General features: G+C 42.5%; 1 protein-coding gene across 3 annotated transcripts in view; it reads left to right on the forward strand.

Moving 5' to 3' along the window:
* Positions 1-13528, forward strand: part of FARP1 (FERM, ARH/RhoGEF and pleckstrin domain protein 1) — a 295496-nt gene that overhangs the window by 249092 nt on the left and 32876 nt on the right. For all 3 annotated transcript variants that reach the window (XM_038007719.2, XM_007960723.3, XM_073014449.1), the window contains one exon: positions 13027-13214. In XM_038007719.2, coding sequence (XP_037863647.2) covers positions 13027-13214 — 188 coding nt within the window. The remainder of the gene's footprint in view (positions 1-13026; positions 13215-13528) is intronic.

The raw sequence follows: 13528 nt of genomic DNA on the forward strand, positions 1-13528 counted from the left end.
TGACCGAGGGCTCCACCAGCAGTGGGACGGAGTCCAGTGAGTCAGACTCTGAGATGCTGAGCCCCGGGAGCCAGCCCCTCGTGTTTGGTAACCCTGCAGTGCTGTGTTCCCCGTCCCTCCTAAGAAGCCGGGGGTCCTTGGGTGGCCTGTGTTTGAGTGAGGAACAGGAGGAAGATGAGTGAGGAGGCCAGGAGACAAGTCTTCAGCCCGAGCAACCTGGGGTCACGAGACCAGGGTTTCCCTAGAGCTGATCTGTTCTGGTGACTCATTCATTTGTCGTCTACATTTGTTAGAGGAGGTTTTGGACAGGCACATGTTTGAAAGGGTCTGCCTGACTTCTAAAAATCGTTAAGAAAAACACAACTTCACATAAGTGGCTTGCTTTCCGGAAAAGGTGGACAAGGTAAACAAAGTCCTAGTGACAAGTTCCCAGGAGCTTGTTTATTTTGCTGGTTGAAGGCTAGGAAGAAACACTTTATGATGTATCTGATCATGTGTATAGTGTGTTATGTTTATGTGGCAATTTTCTGTGTATGTTCAATTATGCAGATCACCTACCTGTTGGTTGAGAGTTTGAAGCATCCTTGAGATTACAGGAAAGGGGTCGGTTTCCCATTCTCCCCTTTTTTAAAAGGAGGGCTGCTTTATCCATGCCTCATGAAGTGAGGAATTGACACTGTTCAAGGCCAAATGTAAACTGATAGCTAGTTGAGATTGTGTTGGTGAAATCTTTAGTCAAGAATAATGAATATTTTAATGGGAAGAATTGGGGGTTATTTCTGCTTCCCAGGCTTCCTGTGAAATACTAGAAAAGTTGTCAAATCTTCATGGATTGTAATCTACTTGGGATTGCTGGTTTGGTTTGGGTTTGCATTGGTGGATCATATTGTTATGTTTTAAGAAGTACAATTCTGCCTCTCAGAATCTCTTGGTGAAACTGAAATACTGCTGAGCAGGATGTGGGGAAGAGTAACACCTTGAAATAGGCACTGTTGTCACCAGTAGGTCAACAAACTAAATGCCTGCCTTTGAATTTTTGAATTGTGTGCGGCGCAAAGAAGGACTGTTTTCCAGCATGGTTGCTCTTGGTTGGTTTACAGACACAGTCTGACCATTCACACTCTTGTGAACGGTGTCCTCTGTTGGGGATAGTGATACTTGGATGTTTCTCTGAGCCAGAAAAAAGAAAGTGTAAGGAGAGAGAGAGTGACTTCTTTTTAAATCCTGCCCACCAGTGTCACTGCCTTTCACCCAGCATTCCTGCATTTTAAAGAGCCTGGTTTTCACTTGAAGTTTCTCTGCCTTAGCTGCACGTTGCAATTTTCTGAGATATTTTAAAAATTAGTGACCCCGGGACCCTGACCCTAGGGATTTTGATCTCATTGGTCTGGAGTGCTCCTTGGCCTTCCCAGCTGTTTTTCCTGGGCAGCCAGGGTCACTTCTTACCCAGGCCTTCTCGAATCTAGTGGAATACAGTAAAAGTGTTAGCTAAATTTTTGGCTTGCTTGCAGAATAAGAAAAATATCACAAACAAACTGCTTTTTCTTGATGCCTGTGATTTGCACTTTTCAGCCTTAGGTACTTTTTTTAGGGAAAAAAAAAAAGGATAAATTGTAGAATAAAATTTTTAGATCCTAAGTAACTACAAAATTATTGAAAAGAGTCCTAACAATGATAGCTCCCGGATGTGCCACCATACCAGGGCCTCACTGGGCTCATCACGTGACCTGATCACAAGGGGAGAACCAAGCATGCTTAGGACACCGAGTAGAATTTGGCAGCAGCGTAGAAAATGGAGGGGTATTGGCTCATCTCATTCACAAATGAGTATTTGTCCACATGAATGTCCAGAAGTCGGTTTTAAAGAATCTGAACACTTAATCCGTTTTTATACAGACTTTTTTTTTTGGTTTTCCTAATCATTTGATTCAGTGCCTGATTGAATCAAGCTGATTGTTGGATCATTTGAGAGTTGTTCATTGAAGTAGTCTATTTACGTCTTGCTTTAAATTTATGTATTTAACAGAATCACAGAATTTTTTAAACTGGAAGGGACCTCAGAAGTTCATCTGGGCAAACCTTCATTTCTTGTTCTGAAAAAGTTAAGTGACTTTGCATAAGTAATACAGCTATTGCATGACAAAGCTGAAACTGTAACCTGGTCTCTAGACTTCACTTTTTTAGCCTATGTGATATCTTGGTGCAATAGGAGCTTTTTGATTCAGTATTTTAATTTTGGAGAGTCTTATATGAATTAATAATTCAAATCAGATGTGGAGACGAGTGATCGAGTAGACTTAGGCAATTACAGGCCATAATTGGTGGGAAGAACTACTTCTTTTTATATTGTGGGGGTTTTGCAGTTATAACACATTTTTGCATAATCTGTTCAGACATAGAAAGAATGTCAATTTGCTATATGAGTGTTTAGTGAAGTGTGAGTTAAACAGAACCCAGTGTGGAATCCTGTGGTTTGTGAAGTGGTTTGTTCAAATGAATTTTCTTTTCCCCTCTAATTATACAGCAGTCTGATAATGAAATACCATTGATGGCTGGGTATGAATTTACACAGCCTATGACAGGAATCATCAAATATAAGCATCTCAGAGCAAAACACGCTTCAATCATTATTTTGTTTTGCTTTTTCCTACAGCAGTGTTTTTTATCTAAGTGTTTTAAGAGCAGTTGATCAATGACAGTATACTCAGTTCTGTATTGACGAAATTTTTCACTCTAAGAGTTGCTCATAGAGTTTTTCCCTCATTGGCTTTGTACCAGGCAAGCAACTCAATTTCTGCTTCTTGGCCAGTATTTACAAAAGCAGCAATCCTGGTGTAATTAATGGTGCTTATAGTTTGTTTAAAGGCTGTTTATCATACATCCTGATGTGCTGTGAACAGTCACTACTTGCCTCGAGAGGAGCTTGTCCTGTGCTAATAAAGATTCCATAACATTGGCCAAAGAGTCCGTTTGTACATTCTTTGAGCCTGGTGGAGCATGTTTGCTGAGCTGATGTGATCTCCCCAGTGTCACTGTGAAGAGCTCAGTCAGGGAAAGCCAGCAGCCACCCTCCATGCCTTCTGACTTTGGGGAGACTCCAGTCCTCCAGGTCTTTACCCAGCCTGCAGATCTCATTCTAGCTTAAGAAGGGCATGCGTGTGCATGGAGTTGAGCTAAGCGTGGAGGAAGGCCGGAGGTGGGGTTGGGTGGGATACTGGGTAGCAGATATTAGAGACTTCTGAATGTATTCAGATTTCCAAAGGGTTTCCGAGACTTCTCAACCAAGCTTTCTAGGACAATAGCTAGTGTAGGGGTCTTCTGACTCAACAGGGGACCCAGGCCTTCAGATACCAGCCACTCACTAGCTGCTCTGTGACATACTGTCTCAAGACCACGCATGGAAGACAAGCCCTGTATAAACACAAATCTTAAAGCCAGGGCCTCCTTGCGCTAATATCTTTTGTTGGACATTATGTCAAAATATGTACATTTTAGACCCTTTTGTGGCTGCCTTTGCTGCTGCTTGTTAAGGGCAAAATAAAAACGCAAGAAATTCTTTTAGCATGAAGAAATGCTTTTAATGAGCTCCAGAACTCAAAATAAATGGCTTCAGCTCCTTGAACAGTCATCTGTGTGCCATTGACAATATTTTATTAGATAGGCGTTTAATTAGAGGAAGTCTGCGGGCCGGATTCCTCCCTACATGTGTGATTCACGTTTGGGAATTTCTGATTTATCTCCCCCAATTGTGCCATGTGGCCTGCACTTGAAATGTAAGTAATTCTGATTTTATTTTCTAGAACTTATTTGAAGATTTAAGCCAGGCAATGCTGAAAAAAGCTAGACCTGCAAAACTAAAACATTAGCACGAGCCTCTCAAAATTCCCACCAAATATGCAAAGTCCAGTCTGCTCTGAATGTGCATGCGAAACTCAACTTTGGTTATTAGCCCTGGAATTTGGTTCCAAAAGCAAAAATTTGGTTTTGTTGTCAAGCAATTTCTAAAGGAAGAAATAACGTAAAGATCAGTCTGTCATTTTAAATGTTGTGGAAACTGCCGTGAGTGTGCACACTGCTCTGTTTCATGCCTGTAATCAGTATTCACATGCTTTCAATCTACTGTTTCCACTTAAAGCATTATTCCATAGTTCAGCACAGAATGGCTTTGGTGAAACTCTGTTAGTGAGTCATTGGGTTAGAGGCAGACCCGGCCTTAAATTAACAAATCTGGGTTCCCTTCACTGTCAGGTTTATGTTGGTTTTATTCGCTTCTGTCTGGATCCGTTCTCTTTGCCTGGGACCGTATTCTGATTAGCTAGAATTTCAAGAGTTCTTAGAGTTACATTCCCCAGAAAGACTGTTTCTCCCTGGACTTTCTCTTTTATAGTCTGCAAACATTTCTCCAGGCTTAGTTCTAAGACTGGCCTGCCTCTAGTTTGATGGTATGAGTCTATTCTATTCCTCCTACATTTTACAAATTGAACTGCGGAAGAGTCTTTCTAGGTAATCTCTGTAATAGAGGAAGTTTCTTTGAACCATAGCCATTTATGCCTAGTGTTCCATTATTGGAACGCTAAGCATGTGGGAGTTATTTATATCTTATCGCTCAAGGTCATCGTCAAGGTCCGATTACAAAAATTCACAAAATTGCAACCTCAGGCATAAATTTAAAGAGGTAGCCATTTAAAAATAATCCATGCTACCATTTCCACTTAAAGTGGTAGCTCTCTGATGAGTTTTATATGGGTTGTCTGTTAGCCAAGCCCGTAAGAGCATATGGAGAGAAAGGTACCGTTAAGTGAACTTCTATGAGCAGCAAGTGATTAAAGACATTTACTCTGACAACATTAAAGAATTTACTGGTCCTGTTTTTTTCCTTGTTAGTTTAATTCAATCTGTTTCTGTTTAATTGAGTGAAACTTAATAAAAAATTGTGTCTCTAGTGAGCACATGTGCACATCTCTCCCAGTTGTTGGAATTTAAAATGAAGCTGTGACTTTTAGGCCAAAATTAGCCTGACACTTAATATAGCAGTTTTCTTTCTATTAAAAAATAATGACAAAAAGCACACACACACACACACACAAAATCTCTATGATGATTTGGCCTGGAGTTGTAGACATCAGAGATCAAAAGTGGCCTGGTGCCAGCTGTTTGGATATATCCTTGCAAAGGGCAGCTTTGTCATTTCCTAGAGTAACCTAGAGAGAGATTTCCAAGCATTTCCCCATGAACAGAAGTGGTAAATGCTGATTTGTTGTGCCATATGTGTGTTTGGGAGGAGGGGAGGTAGCATCTTGTTTTGAAGAAAGTTCTCATTTCATAAAATAAACAGCACACCACTCCAAAAAGAAAAGAAAAGAAAAAAATGAAACCTCAAGCACTAGGAACTTTTTTTTTAACCCCTAGTGAAAGCAATTAAACATCTTGGTAGATGCTAGGGAAGAATTAGAAAATCTCCTTTTCCTGAAAGCTTTAAACATTGAATAGACTCTGATTTGTTCAGGATCATTTCGGTGTGGATTGGCCACTTGACACAGCCATCACAGTATGGTAGCCTAGAAACCGAGCCTTCAGCATCTTCTCGGTGCCTGGTGTTTGAGTGTTACTTGGAGTGGAGGCAGTGCATTTGCGTCTTCATGTAGTCTCCAGATCAGGTTACTCTGATTTGTCTTGGAGTGGCTCTCTGTATGAAAGTAATCAACTGTTGCCACGGGATATCTGATCTCCATGAGTAGTTGCAAACCAGTCTAAAAGGTTAACTCTTACAGGGCCAGCGCCACCAATGCGGTCATGGAAATTCGTGCTGTGAGATACTTGAGTGTGCTGCTGGGGCCAGGTGCAGCAGTTGCAGAATGTTGAGGAGTGAGGAGTAGCTAGAAATCACTGCAACATGGAAAAGCACACAGACCAAGGACGCTAAGGAGGGAGCAAGGACCACCGGGCAGGCGTGTGTGTGTGTGGAGTAAAAAGCATCGGACAGTGATTGACTCTACTTTTGAGTGAGATGTGGAGGCAGTAGTGGTGTGGGGGGTTGTGAGGGAGTGAGTCTGCTTTATTATGAATCAGGATTGATAGCTGGCCTTAAAGTGGGAAATGATAGAAGGGTCACTTAGGAGCCTGCAGTGGCATGGTGACCAGTCTGTTACTACTCATAGATGACCTTTTCTGGCTCTTGAAACCAAGCTAACAACTCCTTTTTTTCTGGGCCTCAAAGTTTCTTTGTAGGAAGTAAAGGATTTTTCACTTTCCCTGCAGTGATTTATAGAAAGACCGAAGATAGGTCTTCCTTAGTTAAGGACGCACACTGGCTGCTTGCTCCAGAAGCACCAAGAATGGCTGATGAATAAATCCCTTACCCTTACTCCCCTTTCTGCCTAAGGTTGCTGTGAAAACCTGACTAACCAAACCTCACCAGCTTGGCCTATATTATTAATCAAATTCCCTTCTGTTCTCTCTGTGTGTATATTTAATACTGTAGATGATATGTTTTATTTAAAATTTCTAATACACCAAATTAATTTGAAATAGAAAAGGCTGGGGACTTCATTCTCATTTTTGTCATTTGTTTAATCAGTTTGGGAAAACATTTTCCATTGTTCCATTGTATGCAGTGTCTTGTCAGCATGTACCTATCTAGGAGAAAAGGCTTTGTTTTCAGCGTTCTGTCTTTACCCTCAAAGCATGGTGTAGCTTCTGTTCCTGCACTGTTGGAGCACTGTCTGATGTCTTTTTTTTTTTTTTTTTTTTTAAACACTGCTGAATACCAATTTGTACTTGGAATACCTCTTTTCTCTAGAATACAGTGATCCTATTCCCCAGACTGCAAGCTTTCATGTGAAAGCATATCCTAAGTCATCGTCCTGGGTGGTGCCAGATTTCACTAAAGTGGGAAAAGAGGAGGTGAACTTGGCTCTTCTGACAAGGCCTGCACTTTATACTTTGGGCAGTGCATGGGAGAAGCGGGGCCCTTGGGGGTGAGCAGGATCACTGTAGCTAGAGGAGAGGTCTCACTGAAACAGAGCGCATCTGTGACTGTAGCTTGCATGGAGAGCCTACACAGCCGACCCATGGATCTGCCTTTATGTTTTGAACGGAAACATCTATTTAAATGGGGAGAGAAACCTTTACCTATGTCGTATCTATAAGATAATTGAGCTTATAGATATGTAGATATGTGTGTGTGTTGCTGGGTGGGGGGAAGTAGGTGGGAATGTAGAGAAGGCCTCACCTGACTTGGTCCCAGTGGACTTCTGATGGCCGATGAGCTGTTTTTCGTTTTGATGGGCACCCAACATGTAGGTTCTCACAGATGCTGTCTGGTTTCATCTTCTCTCCATGGCAGAAGAATGCAGTATGTCAATAAAGCATGGACTCATACCACTGGGAAGAATGCTGGCTTCTCCAGTAACAGTGAGCTTGGTGGTTCTTTGAGCATGGAAGACCAAGCTCATGTCACAGTGTATGCACGGTATTAATATCTCTTGTTGATCTAAACTGAAGGGGCTTTTACTTGTCCTAACAGGTGTCATGCTGTAAAAACTGTCCATTGTAACTGTTCTTTGCCACTGATGGCTGAAGCTTTGTCCTGAGTACAAGATGGTATTTTTCATTGGTACGAAGCACCATGTTCCCAACCCAAACACTGCCTCCTCCTCCACCACCACCACCACCACCACCACCACCACTACCACCACCACCACCACCACCACCACCACTACCACCACCACCACCACTACCACCACCATCACCACCACTGCCACCTCCGTGTTCAAACAAAGCGGCATTCTCCTGTGTCTTTTCCATTAGTGCATTTCAATTCTTTTTCTGGAAGTTGCATTGCTACTGCTTTTCTGAATTGCTTGATGATGAACTGTGAAGCTGATGCTTAGCTGCTTGTGAAACTTTTCTTAAAGGAGCTGGGTGTAAGAAGCACACATACATTACCCTCAGCAACCTCAGGTATCAAGAAGAGGACCACACTGCTAACATGGGTAATCCTATAACCTGGTTTTTCTTGTGGAACTTTGTAATTTCTATAAAATACCGCCAGCTTTGTGTATTCCACTGAGCAGGGCCCCAACCTAGATATCGGACTCTAGTGAGTCCTGCCTATTCAGGAAGCTACCTGTTATTCAGCATAATACTGCCCTTTTTTTGATAACTGGCTTTCAAATGGGATAATCTCTAGAGAGGCTTCATTGTATCCTCTTAGACTAGAGAGCATATGGATTTAAATAGAGCCTTTCAAAAAAAAAAATAGATGAAAACTTCCATCTGTAATATATTTCCTGCTTGGGCCTTTTGAGCATATTCTGGGCACATAGAGATAAAATCTCCTATATTTTAGAACAGAATAAAAGAAGACAAATTATGGTAGACAAGTGGCGCCCAGAAGATTTCAAAATAAATAATTTTATTTGGGGGAATATTGAAGAAAAACATATAAACTTTTTTATAATTGCACTTTAAAATTTTGAAAAAGAAAAGTTGAGAAAGCAATCAATATTCTGATTTCGGTCAGTATTCTCACTCTCAAATATTAGCTATTTAATAAACATATCTTGGATTACTATTTTTTTAATTGTCAGTTTTTCTAGTTTTCCCCCTTTACAGGAAAAAATAATACCTATGTAGTTAAAAACTGGAGACCAATTTAAAAAACAGGACAGGTACAGTTAAGAACTAGAAATGCCATTTTTATTACTTGAAAAATAGATTAGAAGTGTTTTTCTTTTCCCAGAATTGTGTGAGTTTGTGTTGAAGCCCTGAATATGGGTACATGGTTAACAGGCAGCTTGTACCCAATCCCAAAGCGGGAAGAAAGGCCTGGCTTTGGCTCAGGGATGATCAAGTCTCCTCCCACTGCCTTTCAGCAGCTCTGCGGAAGAGCTGATCAAGACGCTGCAGACCCAGCTTCCCCAGACCAGTCAAGAGGGAAGAATGATGAGCGTGTTTTAAATTACAAAGATAGAGCAGCACAGGCAGTTTCTGGGCTGGGTGATAAATTGAAATCCATAAATACAGCAGTGCTAATTTGAAGTTCCATAATTGTTTGTGCCATGAGAATGTGTATACTTAAAAGGATTCTATAAAGCAATTACTAGAAATGCCTCCCTTGAGAGCTGTATGACTGGAGGCATTTTCAGTCTGAGGGGGCAGCAAAAACTCAAACCTCTTATAGATGAATGGCAGGGGGCGGGAGGGGTCATGAAATCACAGGGAAGAGGTGAAGGATTTGAGAGCTACTAACCTGACATCTAACTGAATGCCTAAGAAGTTGCAGGACAATTTCAGGAAATAGGAAAAATAATTTTGAAAACACCAGAAGCCTCCAGACTTTCAGCGTGTGACTGATCTTTTTTCTAATCTCTTTGAACTTCTTTCCACCTATTGCCTTAATAGCAGGTGCTTCCTCTTAGGGTCCCCCCAAATTATTTACCTCGAGCTCCCTAATGAAAGAAATTACTTTGTATTAATTTTTCATAAAGGGAGAAGTGCTGGAAATACCAAAGGCATTGATAATTTCATGGAGTAGCAATGAGTGTCAGTCACAGTTTCCTCTCCCCACTGCCTGGGGCTGTGCCTTCAAAGCAGGCGACACACTGCAAGATGTGAACAGGCTTTATAATGCCATGTAAATCCAACTGGGCTCATTTTACCTAACAACAGAACCATGTTTGTTAGCTTTTTTGTAAAATGGACTACTTCAGTGAAAATTGATTCCACGTAGTTCTAATAACTGCGACGCTGGACATTAGCTTTTTATAGACACAGCTCTTCACACCTGCTGGTGTGGACACCAGTTTGTACAGACTGTTGTCACACACCCTGGCTCAAAGTCAAAAGAGAATTTTAATTACTTATCAAGCTGCCAAATTCTACTAATTGCCCCGTTGTCAGCATATTTCATTAATTGCTGAAAGGTAAATGAGTTACATATTTTGTTTGGACCATGTCACCTATACATTTTCAAAGCCTCGGATTATTTATCTTGCAAGGAGAGAAGGGGCCTCTTCTCCACAGATGCAGCTCAAATGAGCAAAACTGAACTGTAGAGTTTCAGGCCTTTCCCTTCCTTAAAATGCTGATAGATTTCTCGACCAGACTGCTTGGTATTTATTGGCTTATTGGTCTCGCTGTTTGAACACACCCATCGCCCTTTCTTTCTTAGGCCCTATAAGCAAAGCTGGACCCTAGTGTCTTGGGAAGAGGCCAACTGATCACCCTAATTTTGTCATTCCAAGTCTGCAGGGCGCACATATTAAGTAGTTGTTACTGACATCTTTAGGCTACATGAGTGAAATGCAGCAAGCCTTCCGCCAGCAGCCTGTGGGCTGATCCTGAGCTGTTCCCTACTTTAGGTAACACAGGTGACCCTGAAGCTCCCACTCAGCCCTCTGTTTTCTGAATCCTGTCTCTTCGAGCACAGCGGGGAGTCTTCCAAATCCAGCTGACTAAACTGTGGCACACCTTCTTGGCAGGGCAGGCTCTCTCCTGGAACCATAGTCTGTTACCTCATTTCTTCCAATTGCTCTGTCCCCTAAATATAAGTGTTCCCAGGTGCAGTGCAGCACGGGGGCTCACTGTTGGCCTCTGAGAGTGGAGGTGGCTGGATCGGAGTGTGCACACCCTACTTCTCCCTTGCCCCAAGTGGCAGTTCATTTCCTGTCTGTTGCCGAATGCTGTCTAGGGCCCGCTAGTCGCTATTTCCTTGCCTCTGCTCCACTTCCCACTAGCCTTCTAACTACCTTTCATTCTCGGCTCCAACTCTTTCAATGATGAGGCGAATGCTTTTTCTCTTCCACGTCACTGCAAAGTCAAGGTCCAGCATGCTCTCACTTATAACTGCCTCACTCGATCTCACGCACAGTGCGAGAGCTGAAGGTAAGCCCCGAGTGTTGCCAGATGATGGCGAACAAATAAAAAACAACTCTCCAACAGCAACTCACAAATGCATGAAATGTTTTAACCTCTAGACAGACTGCCAGAATTTCTCTTTTCTATTTCCTATTTGTAGTGATAACATTTTTCTTTTTGTGTTTTTTTTTTAAAAGAATAGTGTAGTACCTTGAAATAACTGCAGTTCTAACTCATTGTCACCTTTTCTGTTTGACAAGTTCCACTTCCTTTGCAATTATTGTATTTAGTTGTGCACTAGTGTCAATAAAATTGACATTTGTGAAGCAATTTCTGGCCTTTTTCTCCGGGGTTTTCTGGGTCTGGTGGCGTTTCGGGTGATGGGGTCTTTGTCTAACACAAGGCTTCATTTTAGTGAGGTATATTAAAAACAGGATTTAAAAGCAGTGGGGGTTTAAAAATGCGAGCTTACTGAATCTGCCTTTTCCTCACATTTGCTAACCTTGTTATCCAAGGATCATTGCACTAACCAGTAGTCCCTGGGCAGGACATCTGCCTTCTGTCATTCTCCAGGTACAGTGGTTCTCCCTCCACTGTGTTGGTGGTGCCGCCAACTGCTCCACCTGGCACCAAGGGTGGGGGCTGGTGGTGGTTTCTCCAGGATTGGTTTATACTGGGATCAGATTCACCGCCCTTACTTCATCAGCTCCATTCTAGGTAGGCTGTTGTATCTTGTCATTCCAAAATGCACGTGCATCACTCCAGAGGGTGAGAAGAGATGACAGGAAAATGGGGGTGCTCCCAGAAAACCGCCCTCCCGCTTTCCCCTGAGAGATCTTCAGCATACCAAGTAGCAGCGAGCCTGAAACTGTAGACTGAGAAATTGAGAAAGCTCTGACTTTGTCTTTCCTTATCATGATAACAGACAGGGCTACAGGTTACTTTAACTTTGCTTACCTCATATTATCTCTAGCAAATCTGCTTTATTAGTATAAATATAAGTGCTAGGCAAAAACACTTAGGTTAGAAGTATATTCTGAAACATCCCATGTAGTTTCAGTGGGTTGAGATACAGATACTTGCAAAAGTATATTGGCAAAGAGTGTCCTGTACATATCATCTCCCTTGGCTGACTCATAGCGGGTAATATATACTTTTTTTTTTTTTTTTGAGAAGAGTCTCACTTTGTCACCCAGGTTGGAGTGCAGTGGCATGATCTCAGCTCACCGCAACCTTCATCTCCCTGGTTCAAGCAATTCCCCTGCCTCAGCCTCCCAAGTAGCTGGGATTACAGGCGCATGCCACCACGCCCAGCTAATTTTTTTGTATTTTTGGTAGAGACGGGGTTTCACCATGTTGGCCAGACTGGTCTCAAACTCCTGACCTCAGGCAATCCGCCTGCCTCGGCCTCCCAAAGTGCTGGGATTGCAGGCGTGAGCCACCGCGCCTGGCCACCTTTTCGTGTTTCTTACTATGATATCCTTTATCCAGGACTCACGGTGCCCTGTCACTTTTGTCTCATAAAGGGAAATGGTGATAATGTAATGACGTCTGGTTTTGCGTGTTGAAGTGATCACATATGCCTGTAATGTGAAGCTAGTGTTTCTGTCCCAAACAGTGAGAGACATGGAATGACATCACCAGGTATAACAAGCTTGCTTCTGTTCTTGGTAGAATGGGGAGTTAGTTGCTCGACCTTTCTGTTAGCTGCGACCCATTGTTACGGGACGTAGTGTGTCCTAAGTACACCAGTTGCTTAGATGCCTGTTAGTCTAGTTCTATTTTCTAATCATTTCCCCATGTCTCATTGTGACATAGACACTGTGTCTTTCTTGAGTAATTCTTAGAAATAAGCAGTAGTTGGGAGATGAAATTCCTATTTTGGGATACACTATGCTTTTCAGCTATTTTAATTGCTATCTAAGCAGAGTTCTCTATCTTACAATTAATTACATAACGGAGGCTCCATTGAATTATTCATGCTATCTTTATGAAGGCAGCTTTGACTTAGGAAAACAACTAGAAAATAAAGAATGGCTTTAGGTTTGCCATGGGGGGTAGTCAAAGTTCTTACAATTTGAAAAAGGTGAAAGTAGTGAATAGAAATCAGGTCCCAGAAAAAATTACCTTTTTTTTTTTTCTTTAAAACTTCTCATCCCCAAACAGGCTCCCTGACTGGCAGCCCTCACCTTTCCGAGCTGTCTGTGAACTCGCAGGGGGGCGTGGCCCCTGCCCACGTGACCTTGTCTCCCAACCTGAGCCCTGACACCAAGCAGACCTCTCCCTTGATCAGCCCACTGCTGAATGACCAGGCCTGCCCCAGGACGGACGATGAGGATGAGGGCCGGAGGAAGGTACGGGGCCGAGGGCTCACGCGCGTGTGTGACTGTGTGCACGTGTGTGTGTGTGTATGAATTTTAAAAATTGGAAAATATACATAAGAGCAAAGGTACCGTGTGAGCCATTTTCAGTTGTACAGTTTGGTGGCATTAAGTACATTCATGTTGTCGTGCCACTGTCCCTGCCGTCCATCTCCAGAACTTATTTTCCCAAATAGAAACTATATCCATTCGTCACTCACTCCTCCTTACCCCTCCTGCCAGCCCCTGGCACCCCCATTCTACCTTCTGTCTCTATGAATTTGCCTACTCTAGGCACCTCGTATAAG

This window comes from Chlorocebus sabaeus, chromosome 3, assembly GCF_047675955.1.
Source record: "Chlorocebus sabaeus isolate Y175 chromosome 3, mChlSab1.0.hap1, whole genome shotgun sequence".
In the NCBI taxonomy this organism is placed as follows: domain Eukaryota; kingdom Metazoa; phylum Chordata; class Mammalia; order Primates; family Cercopithecidae; genus Chlorocebus; species Chlorocebus sabaeus.